At 50.6% G+C, this 27,131-nt stretch overlaps 3 protein-coding genes across 6 annotated transcripts; 1 reads left to right on the forward strand and 2 right to left on the reverse strand.

Annotated features, from left to right (window-relative positions):
* The first annotated feature begins 27 nt into the window (after positions 1 to 27).
* Positions 28 to 1,672, forward strand: LOC120951000 (splicing factor 3B subunit 4). The gene is made up of 2 exons (XM_040369453.2): positions 28 to 134; positions 335 to 1,672. The coding sequence occupies exons 1-2, from the start codon at positions 101 to 103 to the stop codon at positions 1,525 to 1,527; spliced, it is 1,227 nt and encodes a 408-aa protein (XP_040225387.1). The 5' UTR covers positions 28 to 100; the 3' UTR covers positions 1,528 to 1,672.
* LOC120950999 (histone acetyltransferase Tip60) lies at positions 1,669 to 4,061 on the reverse strand. Its single transcript, XM_040369452.2, has 5 exons — positions 3,944 to 4,061; positions 3,501 to 3,630; positions 2,590 to 3,411; positions 2,344 to 2,506; positions 1,669 to 2,268 (listed from the first exon to the last, which is right to left on the reverse strand). Exons 1-5 carry the CDS (start codon positions 3,983 to 3,985, stop codon positions 2,052 to 2,054), a joined length of 1,374 nt encoding a protein of 457 aa, XP_040225386.1. The 5' UTR covers positions 3,986 to 4,061; the 3' UTR covers positions 1,669 to 2,051.
* Positions 4,062 to 4,496: 435 nt separating this feature from the next.
* LOC120950526 (uncharacterized) lies at positions 4,497 to 19,874 on the reverse strand. 4 transcript variants are annotated; one of them, XM_040368638.2, is made up of 10 exons: positions 19,743 to 19,874; positions 14,373 to 16,163; positions 14,109 to 14,294; positions 13,777 to 14,031; positions 7,966 to 8,151; positions 7,626 to 7,889; positions 7,271 to 7,540; positions 6,942 to 7,205; positions 6,657 to 6,863; positions 4,497 to 6,520 (listed from the first exon to the last, which is right to left on the reverse strand). In XM_040368638.2, the coding sequence occupies exons 2-10, from the start codon at positions 15,971 to 15,973 to the stop codon at positions 6,259 to 6,261; spliced, it is 3,495 nt and encodes a 1,164-aa protein (XP_040224572.2). In that variant the 5' UTR covers positions 15,974 to 16,163; positions 19,743 to 19,874; the 3' UTR covers positions 4,497 to 6,258. The 4 variants fall into 4 exon arrangements, with proteins under 4 accessions (XP_040224572.2, XP_040224574.2, XP_040224570.2 ...); XM_040368640.2 differs by having other exon boundaries at positions 4,497 to 6,517; positions 19,565 to 19,874; XM_040368636.2 differs by having other exon boundaries at positions 19,565 to 19,874.
* Positions 19,875 to 27,131: the final 7,257 nt, after the last annotated feature.

Here is a 27,131-nt window from a genome sequence, read left to right on the forward strand (position 1 = left end):
GCATAAAACAGATGTCAAAGTGTCGGTATAAAATGCTCGTTGACACTTCTGCTTGACGTTTGCTGTGCGTCGTTTTTGTTCAGAAAAAAAGAAAGAAACCATGGCGGCCGGTCCGATAGCAGAAAGAAATCAAGGTAATTTTGGGTGAAATTCGGTATAAAGTGCATAAATTATCACGTTGAACGCGTCTTCAAAGTACGGCACACGTGTTTTGTGTGTAGACACTCCATTTTACTTCGAGTTTCCGTCTTATTTAACCGAACAGGACGCTGTGTATCTCGGTTGTTTACCTTCACTCGCTGATGTTTTCTCATTGCACATTCCCTCTTTCCAGATGCAACGATTTACGTTGGTGGACTGGACGATAAGGTTACGGAGACGCTGCTTTGGGAACTGTTCGTCCAGAGCGGACCCGTGGTGAACGTGCACATGCCGAAGGATCGTGTCACACAGATGCACCAGGGTTACGGGTTCGTCGAGTTTCTGGGCGAGGAAGACGCCGACTATGCGATCAAAATCATGAACATGATCAAGCTGTACGGCAAACCGATCCGTGTGAACAAGGCTTCCGCCCACCAGAAGAGCCTGGATGTGGGGGCGAACATTTTCATCGGCAACCTGGATCTGGAGGTGGACGAGAAGCTGCTGTACGACACGTTCTCCGCCTTCGGAGTGATCCTGCAGACGCCAAAGATTATGCGCGATCCGGAAACGGGCAACTCGAAGGGATTTGCTTTCATAAACTTCGCCAGCTTCGAAGCGTCGGATGCGGCCATGGATGCCATGAACGGACAGTACCTTTGCAATCGCCCCATATCGGTTTCGTACGCGTTCAAGAAGGATTCGAAAGGTGAACGGCACGGATCGGCCGCAGAGCGCTTGCTGGCGGCACAGAACCCGCTGTCGCACGCGGACCGACCGCATCAGCTGTTTGCCGATGCTCCCGCGCCGCCCTCGATGCATCCGGGTATGATGGGTCATCCGATGATGCCACCGCCACTGCTGGCACCACCGCCGCCACCCACGAATCCGGTAATACCGCAACCGCCCATCATGCCGCCACCGCAAGCTCCCAGCGGATACGGTGGCCCAGGAGCAATCCCTCCGCCCCCGTTGCCACCGCCACTCGGCGTTCAACCGCAACCTCCACTGCCAGCTGCCCCGATGGGCATTCCGCCGCCACCACGCATGATTCCGCCACCGCCGTGGCAACAACCGGGCGCCCCGGCACCTCCCGCTCCCGTCGGCGCTCCTCCTCCAGCTCCATCGGCACCATTTCCTCCGCCGCCGCCATCGTTTCCTCCCGCGGGCAGCGCCGCTGGTGGACAGTTTCCACCACCGCCGCCCGCACCCAGCACGCCTCGGCCACCTCCTCCGGGTGGGGTAAGGCCACCGCAACCGCCACCACCACAAATGGCCGGTTTTCCGCCAAGACCCCCGCCAGGGGGTGGATTCCCGCCCCAGCCGAGACTACCACCGCCACCACCCTCGACCAACTACACAACGGACGGTTACGGAGCGTACTGAAGAGTTGTCGAGAGAGCGAACATTTCACTAACGCCACCAAACGGACAACATCCCTTCCTTCCCTTTTGCTGACACCGCGCTGCGTTTTCGTTTCGCTCGTTTGGTACAAACATAAAATCAAATAAAACAACAACCGAAAACTGGATTTATCAACACCGCTTTGTTTCTTCCCGGCTCTCTTTGCCTATCTCCACCATCCTACCGACTCTATGGCGCTTCATCGTCCTCTTTTTTTTCGCAGCCTCAAGAGGCCAGCCGCAAGTGTAGGTAGCTCTTCCACTGCGTAGGTGCTTGCCCTGCACATTTTCTACTCTCGCAAAAAGCTTACTCATCTAAGGTACACGCACGCCCGCACGCACGAATGCAGACATAAACACACAATACATACACAGTTATGCAAGAAAGGAGATCATCAGGAGATACAACCCCTTCCCAGCGTACAGAGAACGTCTGGTCGCCGCTAAACAGTCTGTGGCTCCTTTGATTGATTGGTACACTATGCGGTCCGTGCCGCCGGGGTGGCTCTACCATTTCGATCGCTTCGACCAGTCCTTGGGCGTCCAGTGGAGACACTTCGAGTCGATGCGAATCTTTCGCTTCTCCATCGCCTTTTTGTGCTGATCGATCGTTTCCTTGTTGATGCAGATTATGTACTGGCCCTTGTAGTAGTTGATTAGATTCAGTATCTGCAGCGTCGAGATGACGTCCTCTTTTTTTATACTGGTGAGTTCGCATATTTCACTAAAAGCAATTAAAACAAACAAAAATCCAGTTAGCAACCTTAAGCGCAGAGAAAAAACACTCGCTAACACTTACTTTATCGTTATTTGTGGCTTTTCGTTGTCGCCGGTTGGCTTTTGGAGGATTAATATTTCTAGTATCGTCTGCGCCCAATAGCTGCGGTACGACAGTAAACCTAAATCGGACAATGGCTTCTCCGGTGAACCCGTTTTTCCTTCGAACTTGGATAATTCGTAACCTGTTAAAGAGGCAATTGATGATTAGTAGTGAGATCCTCCCGTGAGAGGAAGCGTCTTGTCCTGTCCGCCCATCGTTACTTACTAAATTCTATCAGTAGCTTTCCGTAGCCTTTTCGCTGGTACGGTGGAATAGTCAATATGCACGCCACGTTGTAGTCTTCCGTGCTTTCCTTCTCCTTCGAGAAGTACCCGACGATGTGGAACCCGCTCGTGTCGTACTCGGTCATCACGTAGAACAGGAACGGATCCGTGTCGTAGTACAGCGTCTTGTGGTCGAGAAACAGCTTCGCCAGCAGGCAGAGGTTTTGAGCGTAGCTTTTGTTTTTCCGCCCGTCAATCTCGAAAAAGCTGATCGTGCTCTTGCGATAGATCTCGTTCCCGGGCGGATGGCGCAGGTTGCACTTTTTCGTGTGCCGCTCCAAACACTTGCGACTCTTCCGGTACTTGAGACAGAACTCGCAGATGTAGATACACGACATCGTGCACATCTCCTGCGGGTAGGGCGCAAAGTACCACGGTTTGATCCGGTGCCGGCCGAGCTCGATCAGCTGCACGTTCTTCATGCGCGTCACCACATCGTCGTGGTGCGCCACCATACTGCCCGACTGGCGCGGCGTCGGCGTCGAGGGCACGTCCTCCGAGTCCTCGTTTTCGGTGGAGGTCGCTTTCCGCTTGCGGCTGATTTTCTTCTGCAGTGCCGCCTCGAGCACGGCACCACCGTTTACCGTGATTTCGGGCGTCTGGACGGGACTGGCAGGCCGGGAGCAGGTCAGTGCGGGAGGTAATCGTTTCGGTGTCGTTACGCCGGTATTCTGCCCCGTCGTTATGCCGTCCTTGCGGGGGAACTGTACCTTCCGCATGTCCAAAAACTCCTCCGTCACCCATTCGTCTAGTCGTTTGTTAACTAAAAAAGAGAGGGAACACGGTTACGATTTGTATGCCGGGGATGGCGCGAACTCTGCTGCCAGCTCTGCTGCCAGCTCTGCTACTCACAATCTACATAATGTACGTAGTAATAGCATTTTCTATCCGATCCCTCCCTAATGCTGATAATTTCTGCTAGTGGCCAATCGTTCGTCCCGCTCATTTTCACCGGTAACCGGCAGCCTTCCACCAGCGAGGACTGTAAACAAAACGTAAACAAACAATTGTAATCACTCGCTGTACCGCACAGAAAGTCACGTTTTTCGCGCCGCTGCTCATATTCGCTTCATATCTGCGAGCTCTTCGCTCAGCCATATGCGCAACCATGGTGGAAAGCAGGAAAAGCCAACAATTCGGTAAAACTTTGCATGCTCCCAGAGTCATCCTCGGAAGAGACACGGGAACACCACCGTCAATGTTTACATCGCGCACAGCGCAAACGGAATCGCTCGAGACGAGGCTACGGAAAGAAAAGACACCATTTCAGTGGCTGCAGTACGTGGCCAACTTACCGCCGAATCGAAAATTGTTTGTGCTGCGTCTTCGGAATCCATTTTTCTGTGAATATTTTACGGAAAAATAAACCCAAAGCCAGCCCGCAGTTTACTTTCTGTATTGTTGTTTCCTAATTTTGACAGCTACCGAGCGAGAGAGCGCGAGGCGTTGGAACGAGAGAGAACGAAAGCCGAACCGCGCACGACTTCAAGGGTTAACGTTCGAACTCGCTCTGGGCTGTAAATTAGAACATATCGGAAATGGAAAAATAGTTTATGTTTACGCTCATATTTACTCCAAACTCGTATTTCAAGTTATTTTTACGCCTCGAGCTACAGTTAAAACGTACAGATTTTGTATTTTTACCTTAATTGCAGCATGCACAACATTGGATTTTGAAGCATTGTAACGGTTTTTCGAACTTAAATTTAAACTTTCCTCTTTGTACTAAATTTTGAATTTTAGAACCAACCACGTGCTTTTACAATGGATTTCATACAATTTAACGCTACATTTTACGAATTTACTATTCTAACGTTCGGAAAAAGGACACCACATACACTAACCATGTTTGCAAAATATTTTTTTATTGTATTTTTGCTCTCGTTCACTGAGACATGAAAACCAATCTCATCAAGGTGCACAATTGTAATAGAAAAGAAAAAAAACTAACCCTTCCCCAGTATTTCCCCTCCCTAAGCCGCGCCAAATCGCCCGAAACCGCACGGCAAGAACACATAAACGTGGATGAAACGCAAAAGAGAATATTCATAAATTTATAACCCACTCTTTTTCTCCCACTTACCGCGAGAACAGTCGGCGGTAAACAACAAAAGGAAAAACAAAAAACAAAGACATGTTTTCGACTACTTAAACGCTCCTCCTCCCGCACCCTTCAAAGAGTGGAACAGGAAAGGAACAGGCTACACGTTACGCCCGTTACGAATCTACCAGTCAAAGATACGGGCGGCCAAAAAAACAGTCTAAACCATAATATACAAAAAAAGCATGCCGTGTCCACCGTGATACCGTTCGGTGCGATATTTATCCTAAACTTCATACAAGGCCCCACTCACTCTCCCCCGTACTTCCCGCGCACACGCCCCAGGGACGTGAACGCAAGCAGTGACACGAAAACTAAAACCGAGCAAAATAAATATAATATACAATCTACACATACGCTCCCTGCGTCCCCGTGGTCAGCGTGCAGCGAGTCGATCATAAAACGGGAGGAACATAAAGCACCTTCCCAGCCACTTAACAACGGTTTGGCTGCCGGTTACGGTACGACATTTCACTCCCCAAACCCTCGTTTTATGACTTTTGTTTTTGTTCGTCTCCTCTCTCGCTCGCTTCGTTCGTTCCGTTTCCAAGCGCGCGTACACTTGCGCTTCCGGTTTGTATCTTTGGTCAGTTCGTCCATGGCACACTAGAACGCCTCCACATCCATGAGTGAGTGTATATGTGTGTGGCTGACCCGTCGTCGCTTCTGATTTGAAATCATTTCGCCCCATCTCGCCGGTGATCTTGCGCTAACCGCAGCAGCATCATCACCATCATCAGCATGATCATCATCATGATCGCCGGTGTCGCGTATCGAATTCCTTACACTTTTATGCTAAAAATATAGAAACGGCTACCAGCCCCCACCCCACATTTCAAAACCCTCTCCCCCCTCCCCCCTCCCATTGCTTTCTTTTGCGAGAGCTATCAACCACCGCTACCATGTTCTTCGCTCATGCTCATGCTTTTGGGTTTGTTCGAACATTAGCTTTGATTTATATATCAACGCTCGGGGCCGTGCATGGCGCGCGGTGTCGGAAAGAAAATTTATACTAACAAAAAATCCGCACAGTACACCGAAACTCCTCCCCCACCCACCCTACCCCATAACGAAGGTGTCCAAAAACGATGCAACGACACACTAGGAACGTGTTCATTTCATTTTCATTCCCGCGCGCACTCAAACACACTCTCTTCTGTGCGCATCCCATCCATCCGCACGCACACACACACACTCGGTTGCGTAAACTCGTTGTACGCGATAAGCTCGGCGCGCGTGTTTTCAGCTTCATCGCGCGTGCACGCTGCTCCTAACCACCAAACATGGTGGAGGACTTCCGAGGACGCCACGGGTTTTGTCCGGCTTGTTCGATTCGTTCGAGTGTTCATGTTCCCCAGTGGCCCAGTGTACATCTAAACACGACACATTCTCTTCGAAACTCCCCACCATTTACACACTGCCCTTACCCGACAAGCCACCCCGGCACTGGCAGTTTTAAGGCTGACCGTTGTAGTTTTTTTTTTTGGTTTGTTTCTCGACGCTAATCCACTATTTCTGATTTTCCTTAAGCTTGCGTATAAACTCCTGCTGATATTCACACTTCAGCTTAATGTCCGGCGGGCACATGGACAGGCGGAACTCGAGCGTGTCCGCCGACTGGTCGAGGTAGCCCTCCTCCTGCAGCCGCTCGTGATCCATAAACTGTGGCCAGCCCCAGATCTTCTTCAGCTTGAACACGTTCACGCCCTCCATCTTGATGTTGGCGGTCGGATTTTGGGGATGTAGCAGCTCCACCCGGTACTCGAACCTGCTGCACGAAAAGTTGAGAGGGGGGGGGGGGGACACAAGTTGGCAAGACAAGAACAACGTTTGAGAATGGACTCTATCAGCTGTTGGTTTAGATGTAGCCAAGTGGACATCAACGTTCGAACGGACGAGTGCCTTACCTGGCAGATACTCCTTCGAATAGTATCAGATAGATGCTGAGATGATTGCCACGCGCCTCATTGTGTCCATTGGCGTAGATTAGCAGTCTCCAGGTGAATCCTAAATCGTCCACCAGTGGGTCCGAATAGATGAAGCTGTCCTTGCGCTGCATCTCCGAAAAGTTGCGTAACGTGTAAGTCTTCGTGCTGTACGACGGTATCAGTTCACTGTGGCAAAGAAAAGAGCGCAGCGTGTTGTTCCAGTAAGCAATGTCGGGACGATGCCAGGCCTTTCCGAAAAATTACCGCTTCAGTAGTTCACATTCCCGCTTCGCTTCCAGCCGCAGCAGATGGTGATATTCGCACTTTGCCTTGTAGTTAGGTGGCCGGAGGGAAAATCGAAAGTACAGCGCGTCCTGCTCCTCGCTGACGAACCCATTCGCACAGATCCAGTCCAGCCGGGCGAAGCGCGTCCAGCCAAAGCGCTCCTGTATGTCGAACGACTGTGTCCCCTCCATTTTGACCGTCTTGGCAGCGTCGTTGTGCAACAGCTCCACGCAGTACTCGTAGCTGGCAAGCAGATGATTACATTACCAACCAACGATAAAACGACCAACTCCGAGCAACTAACTTACCTTCCCGGAATGCCTTCTAGCAGTCTCAGGTACACGCTTAGCCACTCATCGCGTCCCTCCTTATCACCGTTCGCGTACACGATCAGCCGCCAGCAGCACCCCAGATCGTCGTACGCATTGTCCGAGCAGATGTCCTCCTGGGCCTCCCGCAGGGCACTGAAGTTGCGCACCACGAAGATGTTGGACGCGTACTCCGGATAGACTAGCGCCTGCAGGGACGCATTGTCGTCGCGCAGGCTCTTTATCCTGGTTAGGTTTTGGTTCAGCTGGCTGGAAAGATCGAAAGCACAGTGCAGAATCATCCGTTGTCGGAACCGGAGTATGAAAGACCCACCAGCCCCAACGTTACACTTACGCATTGAACTGTGTGCGCAGTTTGTCCTCCTTAAGCGTTTGGTACTCCTCCTGATACTGGCAGCGCAGCGCAAGGTTGGCCGGTCGAATCGAGAGGCGAATCAGAATCGAGCCCTCCGCGTTCAGATAGCCCTCCTCGAGCAGCCGTCGCACGCGGATAAACTTCTGGTAGCCCTGTATATCGCCCACCTTGAAGTGGTCCTCCGACTGGAACTTTACCTGGCGCGTCACATCATCGTGCAGCAGCTCCACCGTGTACTGATATCTGCCGAGTGAGTCCGATCGATCGTCCGTGTCAAACATGTGATCTTCCTCCGAAATCGTCCACAATCGTTGCTTACCTGCCCGCGATACCATCGCACAGCTCCACATACGTGCTCAGGTAGCGCTGGTTGGTGTTGTTCCCCTTCGGATACACGTTCAGCCGCCACCGGGAGCCGACCGTGTCGGTGTACTGCTTCGACAGTACGATCGACGTCGTGGGATCGCGAATGTTGCAGATCGTGATTACGTTGCTGTCGTATTCGCTGCAAAACGAGATAAGCTTGATGAAAGGTGGCAGTAGTAGGCACTAGCGTTTGTGCTTAACTTAAATTTTAACGAGAAATCAACAACCGCCATTAGCAAACGGTCAAGGTAAAATAAAAGCTCGATGCTTATCGGCAACGCGATCTCCGTGTGTTTTAAAAACGTTTAGACACTCTCTTTTCTTTCCTCGTTTTTTTTACAGTCCCGCTATAACGATTATTATTAGTGCCCATTAGGCTTCTTCCCACTGTGGAGTACACGCTGATCGTGCGTGGATAGCCTTGGCCAGGCACACAAATTATCACCATCATAATTAGGAACCGCTGCGATCGGTGGTCACAGCTCGTTCTTGCTGCCACAGCTGTCACATGGTATGCATAATTACTTAAATCCCCCTTTCACCTCTACGTCTCTTTCGCTCTCTCTTTCTCTCATTCTGTGTACTAAATCCAACACTCCCCCCTTCGCAAGGTCATCAGAAGATCTAATAAGCCGCCCCAAAACCCGACCCCGCTTTTGATCTTCGGAATCGGCCAGTCATCGACACAATCTGTCAGTCCCGGATCACTGTCCAAGCGGCCAGACGGAACGCACACGCACTGAAACAGTACACCACCGCTACCACCTTGGCGTCATGGTTGGTAGTTGGGAACCAACTCTAATGGAGCATGAAACAGACCCTTTTTTGGGGACACCACCACTGTGTGGTGCGCGCAGCAAAGAAAGTACCAAAATGCCAATTTGCCGCGTAGCCGCGGGTGGGTAGCCGATACTTAAACCACCAACTTTGGCCGTAATTATGATGCAAACGGTTTGCTGCAAATGGTTATTGGAGGAGACGGCCTCCCCAGCTTGCTTCTTGTGTGGTTTTGCTCGCTTCCCTCCAACTGTGTTCGTCCCCATCGGCTTCGATTGTTTCGATTCGGGCAGGCAAATTGATGGTTTCGGACGATGGACGATGATTGGCAGCAGTTAATCTTCCTCGCGACTACACAATAGATTCATGTTTGGAGCCCTAATCGTTTTGTGTGTGTGTGTGTGTGTGTGGCACGGCAGTCTTCGTTGCTTTGGGATATTTGATCGGTGGTTTCGACAATGCACCGCAACCGATGGATCATCCACGTTGCACGCTGGCCGGGTGTAAGCATAACCGATGCTACCCAATTTGGAGCATTCAATTAACGCAAGGCTACAACAGTTCCCAACCTGGCTGTACACGGAATGGCTAAAACCACAGACCAAGAAGGGTGTTCGAGGTACGATTCGCTTCACTCTCGGAAGCGTGCACAGCCCGATCCTTTTGCAAAGAGTGCCTACAATCTGCATTGGTTGGGTTTTTTGTGGAGCTTTTCTCACCTATTAAGCGTACTGCGTTCGTTCCTTTGGATCCACACGGGACAAGTGGGTCAAGTACTTGCCCGGCACCCACCAATGTCTGGCGGTTTAACCACGAACAATAACACAGCCGACATAACACAACGCACAGCGGATCAATTCATTGGCCCCAATTTTCTAGCTTCAGGGCTTGAGAGATTTATGATTTCAATTATTGCCCGTAATGGGTCATTTTGTTATCATACCTTGTATTGTAGACCCATAAAAAGGGTTCGCTGGGGAAATTGATTAGCTACGGCACGAGCCCACATCAACCTATTAGTATCTAGTGGAATAACATCGAGCAAGAATTTTGGATACCGCTCCATTCAAGTGCTTTTGTACAAGCGTTTATGATTATTGTGCAAGCAAAACAGTGCCGAAAAAAGCTTCACTCATTAACATCAACGAACCAATAAATCACAACGGCTTGGCCGAATTGATTCGTGCTGATGGCAAACGGAACCGATCGTTCTGTCCAATGGCACCAAACACGTTGCCATTAAAAACTTAATTGTCTGTTCAACAACCCAATATCCCCTCCACCAACAAACTAATTAGCGAACACAACAACAACCCCACGCTCACCCAGTCAAGGACCCACTGTGGGTCGGCGATTCTGGCGACCGCGAATTGCCCGAACCCGTCCTGACCATCAACTGGCCTAAAAATGGCGTTAAACGGCACTAAAAATGGTGCAAATTATAGCACCCCACTTATCGTGCCGCGATCGATCAATTGACGCGGGGGGGGGGGGGAGAAGGCACACAGTATGCTGCTTACATATGCTGCCCGTCCCCGCATATGTACAGAAAACAGAAGGGAGCACAAGATTATTCACATTGGTGCCGGTGTCTTTTAGTCGTCTTCTCTGAAGTGTGTGTGTGTGTGTGTGTGTAGGTCTAAAGGCAACTCCCGTAAATCAACGCTCACTTTCATCCAACCATCCATCTCTTGTCGGATGCTCTTTTGAGTGTACGATCCTGTGTGGTGCGGTCCGACGAGTGATCTGCAGATTCAAGGCCTGAATTATAATCTCCCAGGGTTTCCGTGACGCGTTGTCCCCTAATGATTGTGCGGCTATTATTTGGGTGTGTAACAAATATATTTATCTAAAAGTGCCCTGTTAGGCTGCTAACACACAACACGATGCTTGCAAACAGCACAAAACAGCCGCTTTAAACTAGATTGAATGCGAAAAAAACCGCCTGGCGTCGTCGCTGAGGAAAGAAACCATGCCAATCGATCGCTAATAAATAGCACCAAGCAAAGATGCAAAGATGTTGTCGCTAACAAGCTAATTGTAAGCCGCGTTTGGGACAGTGGGCTGAGGGTGTGGCAAACCGAAACGTCCTTGTGGTGATTGCAGGCGAAAAAACGCAAGACAAATGAGAATCTGGTCGAATCGAACGGAGCAGTTCAAAATGAAAACGTCACGCAAGGGCATGAAAATAGCGATCGATTGGGTTGGCAGAGCACGATATCACTTCTTTCTGCTTCGTTTGAACTACGAACGAACCGTAGTTCCTCTAAAAACCCCCCCAAAACTCAATTCAAACAATCTATCTCCATAAATCATTACCACACTTAGCCGGTGGGGTGCCGATGTCCGCCCTTAAACATCACAAAGTCGCTCGCCTCACAACACAATCTGTACGTACAAGGTACGCAAGCGATAGCATAATGCGCGGGGAGATGAATGCATTAAAAATAAATAAAATAAACATTCATCACCAAAAGAAAAACCCCCGAGGCGGCTAAAACCACAACGGCGGGACCCGTTGTGAAAATATCGTGGCCTCCCGTGGCCCACAGAAAACCTCGTACGTGCGGGCACGAATATACACAGTGTAAATAAAACATAATTAACACACCATTTAAATATGCACCCAACTCACCCCCGTCCCCCCGGCAGCAGCTGCAGGCAGGAGGACCAATTTACTGAACCGAGCGCAGGACCAAAGAAGCCGAGAAGACGTTCAAACCCACACTCTGCAAACGAGTTGGTCCGCCGCTTCGGTTTCGGCATTGTTACCCCGTTGCGATTGGATCGGAAGCTCACGGGAGACGGGCAGGGAGTTTGCTTGTCACCGTGGCTGGGGCTGGGCTGGGAAATTTAATATAAAAATCTACCCACCAATCTGGACCATGCTAAACAGCGGGAGGGAGAGAACGGGAGAATTGGGCCATAAATTGCACTTTGCTTTGGGTGATGTAAAGAAATGATTTACAGCTGCACATCATAATGGCGCAAGATGGTGGAGAGGGTGAAGAATTGTTTGGAGCAAGGAGCGCCGAGGGAACGGCCAAAACTGAAACACACTTGGACAGGGATGCAAACATAGGCATCAGGCGAAGCGCGCACACTAGCGAATTTTAATTAACTCTTCCACCCAACACCTCCCCCGGGCCGGCCGAGAGTTGTTCTTTGAGTTGTTCAAACATTTCCCAACGCTTTTGCTTTCCTTAATTATGATTATTTTTATTCCCGCTGCCTGCTGCAGGAGTGATCTTCAGGCACTCTTTTCGTCCATTTTTTTTTTGTTTTGTTGAAATTAATTAAATGCGCTTCAGGCACCCCAGAATATCAAAGAAAAGTAACAGATCGATGAACAAGACGTCACCACCTGAGCACCCAGGCACTCCACTTTCACCCGTCTTCTGACGTCGCCGCACCGAAGAAGCCTCACATTGTTTGCCTGTTTCGCACCAGAATGGCATGGGAGGAGGGGGGGGAGGGTGTGTCTCGGAGGACAGGTCTATTTTCTTGCCAAACGACCCCCCCCCCCCCCCCCCTCCTGCTGTACCACTGAGCAGGGAATGGAGACGGCGTTGGAAGGACGGGCGGCTTGTATGCGCCGGCATTAAGGTTCTGTGGCCCCGGCCGAAAACCTTTGCGCGCCGCACGGTGTTCGCGGGTGGCCCAGTATGCGCTAATTGACTTCACGCCAACAACGCACGTCAAAGCAGCGTTGCAGAAGGAAAACGAAGAGGAAGAAAAAAAACACACCCAACGCTCGCGTCGCGCTCGCCCAAACACCACCGAACGTCACCGAGCCGGGTTGAGTGTGAGCGAACACGGCAAGGCACCGCGTACATCAAGTCGATCCGCACGTGAAGATGGGGCGCACTATCGCAAAGCGGGGCAGGCCAACAGAAGAAGAAGAAGAAGAAGAAGAAGAAGAAGGGGATCTCTCTGCCGTCTAGCGATCGGAACAGTACTTTCCCTCGCATTGTTCTTGCAGAACCCTGTGCAAGGAGGGGGGAGCAATTTTGTTTGCGGACGCATGATAATTAGCGTTACATTAAATTAATATGTTCCATTGGTGACTTCAATTACTCCGCAGCTCGGCCCACCGGTTCCTGCGTGCCAGCTGTGGCTTGCAAGGTGTATCACGTGAGCCACGCCACGCTTCCCAAGGTTCACCAGCGGGGTTTGGCTCTGTGAATCATGAAGCTCTGACAGAGCCAAACACCAAACACTTCACGAACGAGCGTAAGGTGTGCTTGGCTCACGTGGTTAGCATACCTCACCGCGATGATGCCACAGTGCTCTCCCACGGTGCGATCTTCCGACGGGGACAGGCGAGTGGGGCAGGGTTTAGAGCTATTTTTAGTGGCAACACGATTGGACTCCCGCAGACGTGTCGTTTTCCACCCTTCGAACGCAGATATAGATGGCACGCAAGCTGCTGCAACCAACACGTCCGGGAGGTGTTTGACGATGCTCCACTTGTGTCCCATCCTCCCAGTCCACTCCCTCCCCCAGTGGGTGACCAATTAAAATTAAAATTTCTCGTGATTGATCCCGGGCTGCACTTTCGCGCATTTGCTAACACAGAGGTTCCCTTTTCCCAATGGCGAATATACACGCGAACTCTTCAATGCGATGATCGCCGTTCGCGGCTCGTACATCGCAAACGACCCGCGTCGCCGCACCACTTTGGAATGAGGATCATTTAATTCTAGCCCCAAATCTGGCCGTCCCGGTGCAGGGCGTTTGAGCGTGTGTAACCTGCCAGGAAGTACATTACGTACTAACAAGCGTGTGCTTGAGATGTTTGCCCTGGGCATTGGGCGGGAGTTTGGCAAATTAGGGCCCACCTTGTACTAGGAATAGTTTTCCGCCGGCATCTGCTTGCTGGTTGGAATTTGGAGCTCTCCTCGCGGTAGGATCAAGCTAATTGGATGATTAGTTTCCGGCATCCGGCCGGAAGACTTGATGCACATTTGCCAGCAGCCATACTTACTTGATGTTATCCTTCATGAAGCGATCGATAAACTCCTGCTGGTACCGGCTCACCATGACGATCGTGGGCGGCCGGACGGAGAACTTGATCTGCAGCGAGTCGTCCTCCGGATTGAGGAAGCCTTCCACCTCGAGCTGCTCGTTCTCGATCAGATCGTGTACCGGGCCGGTTTGGTGCAGCTCGAAGTGATCGATCTGTGTTAGCCTGATCGCTTTCGCCGGATCCTCGTGCATTAGCTCAATGCAGTATTCGTATCTGTAGAAAGAACCACACAAAACAAGGTTACGATCCAGAGATGCTCCCTTCCGGTAGTATTCTTTAATCTTCCGAACCTTCCAATAACGCCGTCCGTCATGATGAGCGTCACCGAGAGATGATCACTCTTCCAGATGTGCAGACGCCACCCGAACCCGACCACATCGCGCAACACATCCGAGGTTCGGCATTCTTCCATCGGTTCGATCGCGTGGTAGTTCTTGATAACAAACACCTCCGACCGGAACTCGGGCACAAACTCACTGGAAAGTCCAATTACAAAAAACTGAAATGTTACACAGAATCATGGCTTTAACTTCAACTTCACATGCCCATCTTACCAATCCAAATCCACCGGGACGTGCTCGTGACGGAACGACTTCGAGGCGGGTGTTTCAATCAACCGAGCACAGCGCTGCAGAAAGTCACCGTCCTTGAAGAGTAGCTCCGGTTTCGGGCATGCCTTCAGTTCACTCTCCAACCGCCGGTAGGCGCCGGTAACGCGCGCAATCTCGCCCGCCACCGAGTCCTTCTGGCGCTGGAGCAGCGTCAGCTTCGCCTGTATCTGGCGCTCTATATTTTCCGCCTCGGTGTGCAGCAGCTGGCTCAGCTCCTGCAGCTTCCGTGCCTTGGACGCCCGAACCCAGTCAATGTTCTGCTCGATGGCACGCAGCACCGTACCGACGTCGGCCAGATACTCCCTGATGCCACCGAACTCGTGCCGGATCTTCTCCACCTTACTGTCGTACATGGTGGTGATCTTCTTGAACGTGTGCTCGGCATGCGTGTCGTCGTGCAGGGCGCAGGTCTCGCAGATGCATCCATTACAAGACAGGCAGAAGAACAGCATCGGCAGCGCGTGCGTCGGACAGAGGTTATCGGAGACCCCGGCAGTAGGGGAGTCATCTTCCCGCACAACCCTTTCCGGCGAAGATGCATTCACGGGTGAGGATCTCGCCAGGCTTGCCTGGTCGTCAATCGGAGGCGATGGTTGCTTTTCAACGACCGTAGCCTTTGCACTCTCAGCCGCCTGTTTGCTACGGTAGCCGTTTCGGCGTGTTGGCTTTGCTTCCTCGAACGTCACCGTGGGTCTTCCATTGCTTTGGTTTGCGCTTTTGCGCTCCTTGGACGTCGTCTCCGGATGCACCCCGTTACAGATGATGGGCTGTGGTGGTTTTGGTTTGTTTCGTCCGTTTTCCAACGGGCCGGAACCTGCCTGCTTCCCGACAGCGTCCAATTCCGTACCGTTCTGCTGCGGTGATGTGTTATCTTTTCGCTTGTCATGCTGCTTCACCGGCTGCTGCTGCTGCTGCTGCTGCTGCTTGCCGTTCGTCATCGGTGGATGCATCTTTTCCGAGCTGGAACCGTTCGGCAGGGCACAGTCGGCCGCCGTAACCGTTCCGTTCGTGAGCACGGTCTGTGAGCCGTTCGGTATCGCATCGGCATCGCTTTCCAGCACCTTCACCACCACGCGAATCGTACCCTTCTCGGCCGTCGGTGGCGGTGTGGCCGACCCATTGCCGTTCAGCTTAAGTGACCCATTGCAGGCGTCCCCGTTGCTAAGGTGGACCGGTTCACAGGCGCCACTGGCCAGCTTATCATGCACCGCGGCCGCACACTGCACCAGATTCTCGAGCGGTAGCTTCGCGTGACAGTTGGGACAGTCGATGCCACCGTCGGGCGTTTGGGCCCGCTTCGCACCGAACCACTTGGTGATGCACTGCAGACAGTACTGGCGGGCACAGTTCGGACAGCGGCTCGGATCTTGCGGCTGGTTCCAGCACAGCAGACACTCGTTCAGGGCGGCCGTATCCGACTTGGGCCGGCGGTTCAGAATCACACCGTTCGGCAGAACGATCTGGGGCGATGCGCTGTGTAGGATGCTGGTGGTGGTGCCGTTGCTCTTGTGGTTCGCCGCACGTCCGACGCAATCTCCCATCATCGAGTGTTAGATAACGGCATGCACTACAGGTCGGAGAGAGCACTAAGGGTTTTCAATGTTTATCGATACGCGCACATCAAGCAGTGGCACTGCGGCACCGCACACATTCCGAGCACTGTGGCACTACACACAACTCTGCACCGCACACCACCACCACCGCCTGTTGATGCACTCCGCTGCCGGGAAAGGACTAAAGAAGAAAGGAAATTACCACTCACACCAAACGATCGACAAACACACACACACACACAGAGACTGACACAGAGTGCACGACTCATTTGCAAAAACCTCATTAACCATTTGCATCATGCTCAATAATCCTCAGCGTCGGGTGCACTTTACCCGCGACCAAGGAAGGCTGGCTTTACACAATTTACATCACAATTTAGCGCTTCTGCTTCATGCAAAACGCTCTCCAAACGCGTTTTCTCGCCCCGTACAAACACACATCCGGTGGGTGAGTGGAAAACGAAGCAGAGAAATCTTAAGTAGAGGCAGCGAAGATGCACTTGCATCGTAAAGGTTTTAGCTCGAGATGAGGTGGAGGATCAAAACGGTGCTGCACTGGCGAATTTCCGAGCGAATGTCCAAACAAGCTGTCCCGAAGTGGAGGGTGATTTACATCTTGTTGATCCTGAAACAACAGGCCCTCACAGGCGGTCGCGGGATTCCGTATTCTTCAAGAAACAATAACAAAACTAGTGGCGGAACAACGTTCGCCGTTACACAACGCTGCCTCTGCAACGTGATCCAAGCTGCAGTTTATTTGATCTTGGTGTGAGATCACACACACACACACACACAGTCATCGGTGCGAGCTCATTTCCTGTAGGAGGAGTACAGATTAGCCGAAATCCTGGCAATGATTCGCAAAACATGTCATTCTCACTCAAGTGTACATTTGGACAAATTGGAAACGGTTTAGTTTAATAAATGTGCTGCTCGTGCTTCCCACTCTGTAGCGTCCTTCTTGCACCTTGCGATTGAACCTCTCTCCCGAAGTACCGAAAACGGAGGATCAAGTTTTGTATCTATCTGTTTTTCTTCATCTGCTTCTTGTTTTGCACATACATTCGCTATTTTAGCTCGATTAGTACACCCAGCCCACCTCTCCAATTTTTTGTTGTAGTTGTTGTTGAGGGAAATCATACCCCAAGTAGTGAACCCATGCCAAGTGCGTTTTGCCGCGGTATGATTTCAACACCAAAACCCCAAGCAAACTCCTCCTCTCCTCGTGTCTCCAACCTCCTCGTCATCCCGTTTTGGTCCAATCTCTTTGGCACACCAGCAAAACAGGCAGCTTGTGCCTCACCCGTTGGGAAGGTTGTTGGTGACACTGCAGGGTGGCTGGTTAGGGGTGCTAGAAGATGCGTGTTACCATGCCGCTTACCCGTGCCCGTTCGCGGTAGTGGCAGAAATTTGAGACGAGACTAATGACTGCTCGACACAAATAGTTGTACCATGTTATAGTGCAATCACTGTGCCGTGTGTTTGGTAGCGGGAAAGCTTTGGAAAGAGGGAACGGAGGGACACTTTGCAAACGGGGTCATGCGCAATCAGTAGCCAGAGGATTGCAGGGCTCGGGCGTGAGGTTGCATTTTTCCGCCTGATTAATTAAGATGTTTCAGGTTTGCTGCTAGACCTAGCGACTGGCACAGTCAGCATTGTCGACGCCATACTTAAGAGTCGACAGGTTTGGGACTGATAGCGAGAACAGGAGCTAGGGAAGCAACCGCCACAGGTATGTGAATGGTTATTATGCACATACAGGGTTTTCCAGGAGTTCTCATAGCTGTGGGACACTTTATTGACTCCTGCTTAACATGAACTTAAAAGTAATGGGAATTGGACTCTATGGCACGCTTGTTTGACAAATCCAATATTTCCCTTGGAATTTCCCATGAGCCCGTCTAAATAGGATGCCATAGAGTCCAATTCCCACAATATGAAGTTCACTTCCAATAAGAAACAGTCAAGGAAGTGTCCGACAACTCTGAGAACCCCTGGAAAACCCTGTAAACGAGACTTTCCGGTCTCTAATATTGTCCTGTGGTGTAGTCGTCAATCGTACGACATCATGGGTTCAAGCCCCATATGGACCTGCGCCGGTAATACTAGCAGGAATAAATAAGCCATAGAACATTACTGGTTTATGACACTGATCAAGACCAACAGCCTGTTGTTGGAACAAGAACCTCAAATGCAATGTATCCAGATATTCATCTGCAGTGTTCGATAAAATGGAATCGAAGCTGCTGTCAACAATACTATCAACAAAAGTCAGTGATATCATCAAGTATATCCATTTCCTTCTGTTAGATGCTCTAACGGCATGATCATTCTCATGCTGTTTGTATGCCAATGCTCGTCTCAAACCGCATTTCGCTTCTTTTCTCTCCTTGAACTCGTGAAAATGGGAGGAAAACTAGCTCTCATTTCCGTCACATTCTCTAATTTCTCACACTTGCTATGCTCTCCCTTTCTCTCTCTCTCTCTCTCTCACGCGCACATTTTTCCACACGATCACTAACACACACACATACACACACTCGTAGGAAAAGCCCGCTCTCGCGGGAAAATCAACATCGACACGGTCGTTACTCCACTAAGATGGCGCTGTAGCGAACCGAACCGAACACACACACCAGGCACGGCAGCACGCCTCAGTGCGTGAAAATCTCGCGAGCCCGCCAGCCGACCCAGGTGTCGCGATGTGTGCGTGATCGTGATCGTCACTCGGGGGATCACTGCCGCGCGACCACCACCACCACCACCACCGCCCGGTGGTGCGCCGATGGAGGTGAAAGAAAAAAAATATTTTTAACCCACTGCTGTCGCCGATTTTCGTGCGCGAGATGTGTTTTTCTACCGCGCACCGTACCGCATCGCATCCGCCTGCCACCACCACCACCACCATTGAGGCTCAACTGTGTCACGTTTTTCTTCTCTGCTTCTTGCCTCTAAATCTTGTATTCTTATGGAAATAATTAAGAAAAACCACTCATCGGGCCTTCCTTTGCAGCTCGGCAATATTAGAAGTGGTAACTCTGGCTGACCGTTTTCACACATTTTGAGCACGCCAATGTCACCAATTTTCACTTCAATTCGGTGACATCCTTCGACACCTTCACACCCATTCCATTTCCCATTCTTTGGCACTGCACAGATACTACATACACACACACACACACAGAGCACGCATGCACGCACGGTATTCAATGAGGTTTTCCGCATTTCACGCACCCGCCGCGTTGGCTTAGCCGTGAGGAAAACCGCACACACAGATCAACCCCTAATAAATTGGGCCACGCATACACTTGCACACATCATGCTAAGCACAAACACACACAAACACACGTTCATCCACTGCACGGGCCGTTCGCACACCAGCAAACACACTAGACTGTGTAATCCGACATGTTCTGAGCTTGAGAAAAATTCACTTTTCCATGCAATTTAGCCCACAAGGCTCAGCTCCAACTCGCTTGGATGAAGGTAAAGATGACACTATGCACCCCCCCCCCCCTCCCCTTCTTTCGACCACTTTCCCCCGTAACAACCGGGTGTCAAATGATATTAGAATGAACTAACACTTTGCATGATCGCTGCGGTCGATCGATCCTCTTAGCGCATGGTTCCGCACGAATCACTCGAAAAACTCTGGGTCGTATTCAAGACGGGGAAAATAGAAATATAACACTCAAAACTAACAAATAACACCCGCAAAAACGGGAAAAGAACAAAAGAAAAACGAGGGGAAAAACGCAACCGAAGCTCCCGACGATTTAGTGCGGTTTTTTTTTGGAGATGGAACCGAATTCAGAAAAACGACCCAGACCCAGAGCGACCACCCCGAACCGAAACCGTAGAACGACCACCGAGAACTGAGATGATTTCGGAAAGTTGGAAAGTTGGTGAGAAAATTATTTTGCACTAATCGCTCACACTCACTCCTCGAAAGCGCTCATACATACACACGCAGTCGCCCCAAATTCTAACCAATTCTTTGGCTAACACGCGGGGCGGAGAAAATAGATCCTCGCTTCGATGGTACAGTGTGAGAGAGAGGATGTGTGTGTGTATGTGATCAGTTTTTCTCACCAGCATTACAGATGTGAGAGAACTCTCTCTCTCTCTCTTATTTTCTAATGGTGCGTAAAGCAATCGGATGCACGATGGGGAAGATGCACGTAACAATCGATCACGATCTTGGGTGGGTTGTAACACACCTCCGCGCCCGGCAAGCCGGCTGATAGTAATCAATATACTCTCGCACCTCCCTTCTGTAACGTCATGATCAGGCCGATGCGTGTCACTGGGTATGTGTGCAGTAGGAGTTGTTTGCGTGTGTGTGTGTGTGTTTTGTGAACGCCCACAGGGAGCTCCCAGCTCGTCCCTTTCGCAGGCTCGCACCTTGGCGCGCCGCTTCCCACGCAACCGATAATATACACTTAATAAAGTTTTATTTTTAGCACGCACGAAACGTCAGATCGTCTTTCCTTCGCATCGGCTCTGTTGTGCACAGTGCGTGACAGTTCGGTGCGTTTCCGATGTGTCGCGATCGCCCGCACGCTGCACGCACTACGGCTCATCCAGCACAGGCGAAGCGTGAAGTGGGTGAGCGCCAGCAGGCCATGATCGATACACGCTATCGATGGGTGTCTATGCGGGATTAGAGAATCTGGAAAGATGACGCTTGGTGGTGACGGTAGATGACAGTTTTAGCATATCATTTTGTAGCTCTGTTCCGAGTTCTGAGAGAAACATTAAAAATTCAACATAATTATTATGCAAAGACTTTGATTAACTGGTACGGATTTTATGTAAGCGCGATCTCTTTCTCCGAAGGACATTCCGAGCATGCCAATTTCGACCATCAATTATTCTCCCCACAGGGATCATTACTCATACGCACAGTAGGCTATGTCTCCTTCGTTAGGCTCCTTTGATTAAGATCGCCCATTCTTCCATCACTTCTGGTGGAATGATCTCTCCCTGTGCCTCGCGGTCGCCAACCACCTTGATTGATCCGACGGGCGTGTTTTTGATCGAACTAGATAACCACAGCTACCGCTCCGGGACCGCTCCGGATCCGATTACACAAGCGGCAACAAAATACGCGACCGGCATTGGACGCGGTTCTTTTGACCCGCTCTCCGGCTGGCTAATGAATTATCGAATCAAACTGTTCGCCAAAATGCTGGCACTAGGTATCTGGTATCGGCTAACGCTAACAACACGATATCAACGCTAATAACACCCTGTCGGTGAGCTATTTAAGGTTCAATCTGCACCATTGTTTTAGTCACCCCTTTTGGGCGGCGGGGAAACCCGGGGGTTGTGGTGGTAATATAAACCGGGCCTCCACAGCAGCTGTAACCCAGTTGGCTTCGTCACGATCAAACACAAGACCCCTTGCAGAGTTCCATCACCTTACTTCTCTTTCTCCTTTCTCTTGGCGGAAGATACCAAGGCAGAGTCAAACGATACACACAGCCATACACACACACACACACCCCGCCCAGACCGACCCAGGCCTTATGGACGCGCTAAAAATAACCCCCCCGGCGGGTATACATTTCCGATTGCATAAGTTTTGGAGATTCTATAAATATGTCGATTACTGCGGTTCAGGCAGCGCAGCGTGCTCATTTGTTCGACTCGGTCACGATCTCACTCGATCGCCTTTGCACACTCTCTATGTATCCCTCTCTCTCTGTCTCTCTCTCTTGCTCGTTCGCTCGCTCAGGTACTTCACCATTTAGGCAGAAGGTGGCCCAGGATCCCAACTCCCAGAAACATCCCGCCAAGTGTGTTTGTCCCCCGGCTTTTCAGCCATTATGATGTGTTGTGTTGTGAATGTGGATCGGAGTCTAACGAGAGCTGGGCCCGGGGATTACGACTCCACAACACACACACACCCTGCACGTGCATCAGTGCACGGGATCGGCAGCTATTCGATCATTAGTCATTCGTCGCCGTCAGCTACTTGAGCGCGTGCTTGCACTTCTAGCGGCGGGATTAGACGAGGCGCGTGATTTGTATTTGTTTTATGGATGCCGTTTTGTATATTTCAAGTCGCCGAAGGGAGACAACATTTCAATTAGATCCAAAGCGGTCGGAGCTGGAAGTTGCTGGAAGTGATGGTGATTAAAATAGCTTCTGAATAACGCCTATTGGCTGACACTTAAATTTCCAAGTTCCTGAGAATTCTGATGTTCCTGTAGTCACACGCGTGTGGTTTGTAACACTGTAGCAAATCCATAGCGCATTTGGGTCTATAAATGATCTTCATACTTCTACTACTCTTACTTACTGCCACCGTCTTTATCTAGCAAGATAACATACCAAACCGACCATCAAATCACATCAAATCTCTCCCACAATCAGCGAAAAAAGGTGAAGAATTTCCTCTTTCCCAACATCCAAATCAAATTAGTATCCCAAGCACTCTCACCTTCCGGTATACTTTGTCTGGTCTCACCCCTCTCTCTTCCGGCATGGTTTTGAAACGAATTGATTTGCTTTCAGATTACCTACGCCGACTTCTGGTGCTTTCCGTTTGGGTAACGTTTCGGTCGTTTGTTTTATTGCCGGTTACCTTTCACGATATGATCGGTTCGCTGTTTAGCAAACAATGTTTCTGTAACCATGTCAAAAAGCCATTCCCCCGCTCTGCAGAGGGAAGGGACAGCGTGAACAGTGGCCCGGTAGCTCGTGACCGAGAGCTTTTGTCCAAATTTCATCAGCCAGTGGAATTCACAGATCCAGTGGATCTGCGCGCTCCAATGAGTGAAATGGGTTCGTTCACTGTAGCGCTCTTGTGCTAAAATAAAGCACACCGTGTTGCTGCGCAAATCGTCTCACGCGCTCGATCGTTCGGGTTCCAATTCCTTCCCATCATGATCCCATCGCGGTGGATAGTAGTAGCACCGCCGCCGCCTTTGACCGGTGCCGCGGCAATTTAAGTGCAAACAAATGAAACGAAAATTAAAACATTGCCGATCTTTCCGCTCTTTTTTTTCTTCTTCTGCCCACTGCGCCCTAAAGCAATTGCACGCTGTTATTTATGCAACTCTGTCGAGCGAGCGCAAAAAAAAACCAACACCGAAGTAAAAGTGGTCAACGAAATAATGAACTTCTCGCTGCCGTTGCTCTCTTTCTCACTGGGAAAGCCAGCCTGGTGCTAAATTAGTTTCTCATCTTTTTATGGAAAACCGGCACCGTTGCACCATTACAGAGGGACGGATGCATTCCGATTTCGCTACAATGTCACCCGCCCGGCTTTGCTTTAATTATTTCTCCGGTCTATTAATCTTGCAAGATGGATGCACCTTCGTGGAAAAGGTGAACGGGACACGGCGGTTGACAGTAGCCAGCACGACTTATGACAGAATGCACTTTAAAAGTGCGGAGGCGAAACGTGCCTGCACTTATTAACATTGAATCAAAAACATCCCATCTGGAGAGCAGCTCACAGCGTGCCGAACCGTGACCGAATGCGTGACCTGGTGTAGTTGTAGCCCCCCCTCCCGCACGAAGAACAATTCGCCGATGAGCTTGCTGGACACATAAGGCATGAGAAATGTGTGCACTTTCAAGGATGCCAAAGAACGAGAGCCACTCACCTTAAAGCGAGTCAATGTTCTAATGCAATACTCTTGTTGTTCTACAAGGTCTCCATAAGAGATGGTGTTAGTGAGGGAGTCATTTGTTACTAAGTATCTTTCTTCTTCATCATCTTCTTATTTGGCCCTGACGTGACTTACTAGTTTACTCGTGAAAAGGTAAATAGAGCTCTGTCAATTCAAGATTTGAACACTTGACGACCTTGTTGTAAAGTCCTACACCTTGATGTCTGGACCACAGATCCAACGCACAAGTAGCGTTGCTATTTGCTATAAAGATAAAAGTCAAATAAACATGATAAACACTGATCTTTGATAATGCATGCCCATAATTCAGCACTCACTCGAATAAAAATCGATTGACCTGCGCCGACCTGTTGATGCTACTGAGTCCCCCAGCTGGTTCTCTCCACCTTCGAGCATTGCGTCCAGCGGGAAATTAAAGTCTTACAGGGTAATTTACATCGCATTCAAAATCTCTCACCACCGACAGATTCAAAACAGATGCACTCCACTTTGGGGGGTTTTATCGCGCACACAATCGCACAAGTGCACACCACTTTATGTTCCCATAAACCAACCTTCCGCAGCAGACATCCCCAGAAGGAGCGGGGAGCGGGGTGGGGAGGCGACAACGAGTTAACGAGTTAAATTTGGCTTTCAAATTAAACTGTCTCATAAATAACAATAACATTATATTTCGCTGACAACTTGTTGAATCGAATCCAAAAGGCGCGGCACGATCTACAACAGCGAAGTAAGATGAATGTGTAGACCCTTGGGGGGTGAGTAGCTTTTGCGATCGTCGGGCTGCGGTAATAATTTCGTCTGATATAATTCCAACGATCACGATCGGCAGATCAACTCCGTAACGCTGTGTAATGAAGCCGACAGTGCGTGTGTGTGATAAGCCGTAAAGAATCGTTCACAATCATCGAAACGGTACTACCAGCTCACGTCATCGGACTCTCGGGACTGTTGTGGACAGCTGAAGCCAAGGCGCCACGCACTTCTGGTAATTCCTGGCTTCCTCCATCCATCCAATTTGTCCCTTCGCCCCGAATTACGCAATTCATGGTGCTCTTCTGCCCGAGCTCCACCTTCCATCGCCAACCGAAAAGGGCTTCTCGGCACTGCCACTGTTGACAGGGTTTTGGCTACATCGGCCACACCAACCTGAACCTGTCAGCCGACCATCGCGACGCGAAACCAACTGTTCTGCATCTTCGTGCCTTTCACTGATGCATTCAGCTGTCGCGGTGACGTTTTGAAGTGCGCTGCGCACCCCCCCAAGTGCGCCAATCAGGCTAGCGTGCGAGCTGGCTTTTGGCACTTTCGAAACTCGCGTACTCAGGATTTCCTGGGTGTTTATTTTCGCGCCCAATTCCAACTGCCTGCCTGGGTTGGGACTTTCATCGGACAAGGACGGCCCATTGCACGTAGAGTGCTAGAGCTAGGCCGGTGCCTGGTGGTGTACGGTTGATGACAATCTTTTATTTCCGCTCAATTTGAGCTGAACCCGATCTGGCCGCCAGCTCCCCCCCCCTCCCCGCCTGGTTTGTTCGGATGGCGTGACACGATCCGGCCGGTCCGCAAATGTCAAGTCTACCACCGTTGCGATGTACCGACGTAAATTGGGTGCGGAAAATGCATCGCGGTTCGGTCAAAATTTTATGACGACGACGATGTGCTGTGTGTGTGTGTCTGTGTCCTGTGTCCGACCTGCAGCAAATTGCACCGCAGGGCAGGGTCGAGGGTGTGCTAGCATCTCGAGCTCGCACACGGGAAGCCATAACCTAGATATTGGATGATATTTTCATTTCACGCCGGGCTGCACTTTTTCCTCCCCACAGCCCTAGCTAGCAAAGGGATAGGAAAGAAGCACAGCGCCAAGAAGCACGGGCGGACGTTTTGTCTCGCTTGTGATGCGAAACATCGATCAAGCGATGATCAGAGCATGATGGACGTAAATGCGTCGAGGTAGATTTGCAACAAATGACGACGCTTAAGGCCATTTGCTTAGAGACAGTTAACAGAGCTCGATCGCTTCTAAGTTTCTAGCAGTTGTAGATGAAGCATCCATTTTATTGGCTTTCACACGATTGGAACAAGAGATCGTGTTTTTTTTTTTGGTAAGGAGCTCCATTCTATTCCAATCATCACCCCTCGTGTCCCTTGACAAGATCCACTACGCACGGTCCGCCGATGGCGCCATTCAACCGGTTTCGGGAGCAAAACACTCACCCACCCGATCGGCCAAGAATGCGCCGAACACGCCGGAGAAGAAACTGGGACAGGCGTACTGTTTGCGTGCGTGCGTGCGTGCGTGTATTACCTGTTGCTGCTGCTCAAAACTGCGAGACAATCGCTTCGAACATCGAACGTAAGGAACGCACGGCGGCTCCCTGTTCGATCGCGCCCACCAGATGACACCGGAACGCGAACGCGCTCTACGCAACGGACGCGACCGCAGAAACGAGGTTAGCTATTCTTGGAGCAGAACACCGTACGATTTCCACCGTACTGTCTCCGGCGATGCATCCAATACCAATACCGAACCCGGTCGCACCCGGTGTCACCCAGGGAGGAGTCGGAAAATGACCAGAACGACCTTGCGCCATCGAATCGAATTACCAATCAGCATACTCCGCGGGTAGTGCGGGTGGTCAAGAATCGAGCATACTATCTCCCCCAGAAAAGGGTACAATTTGCCTCTTTTGCACCTCATCAGCGTGTGTTCGTACGGGTGTGGTGTGTAATTTCAGGGCCAGCTTGTCGAGACGCCCGTAATTAATCGATCGGTCGGTTTTCTTTCCCACTTTCCGTTCGTTCGTTCCAAGCAATTTGAAGTAAAGGAAGCGGACAGCCTGGTCGGACGGTTTTCGTCGTCCGTCAAGGTGCAATCATTGTGTGTCCTCTAAATTTCTTCCTTTTCTGACACGACCCGCCCCGAATGCCCAGCGGGTAGGTCACTCTGGTTGGTATGAGCTTTCGCGGTTCCAACTTCACGAGTGATCTGTGATCATAAGAGTGAGAGTGATCATAAACATGTCGCAAGAATTCCATCGCTTACATTCACCTCAAGTCGAAACTGTGTTTCTCACAGTGTAAAGTTCTTGCATCGATCACGATACAGAGCAACATCTGGAGCTACCAACGATTGGCTATTATCACCGAAAACCTCATTCCATAAGTCAACTCCCCCAGCTTTCCGTGCAGACATTCCAAGGACGGACCACTTTTACCGCTTCAGTACAACATCCCGTTTGTCCATAGCCCCGAAGAGAACACGACGACTCGCCAAGGCCAAACACTATCTCGGATCACGCGGTGTAATGTGAAAGAGACAGGTGAGTGGCCATAAAAAAAACTCCAAGCTTTCCGATCTTCCTGGAATCTTCGAAACGAAAGGACCACGGACTGTTACGCAAGTGATCTGTTCTTAAGATTACCTCTTCGGGATTCGCGCACATAAAAAGGGAACGGAAATAATAAGGAGCTTGCTGGCTCTTACGTCACCGATTGCCAAA

This window comes from Anopheles coluzzii, chromosome 2 (genome assembly GCF_943734685.1).
Source record: "Anopheles coluzzii chromosome 2, AcolN3, whole genome shotgun sequence".
Lineage (NCBI taxonomy): Eukaryota > Metazoa > Arthropoda > Insecta > Diptera > Culicidae > Anopheles > Anopheles coluzzii.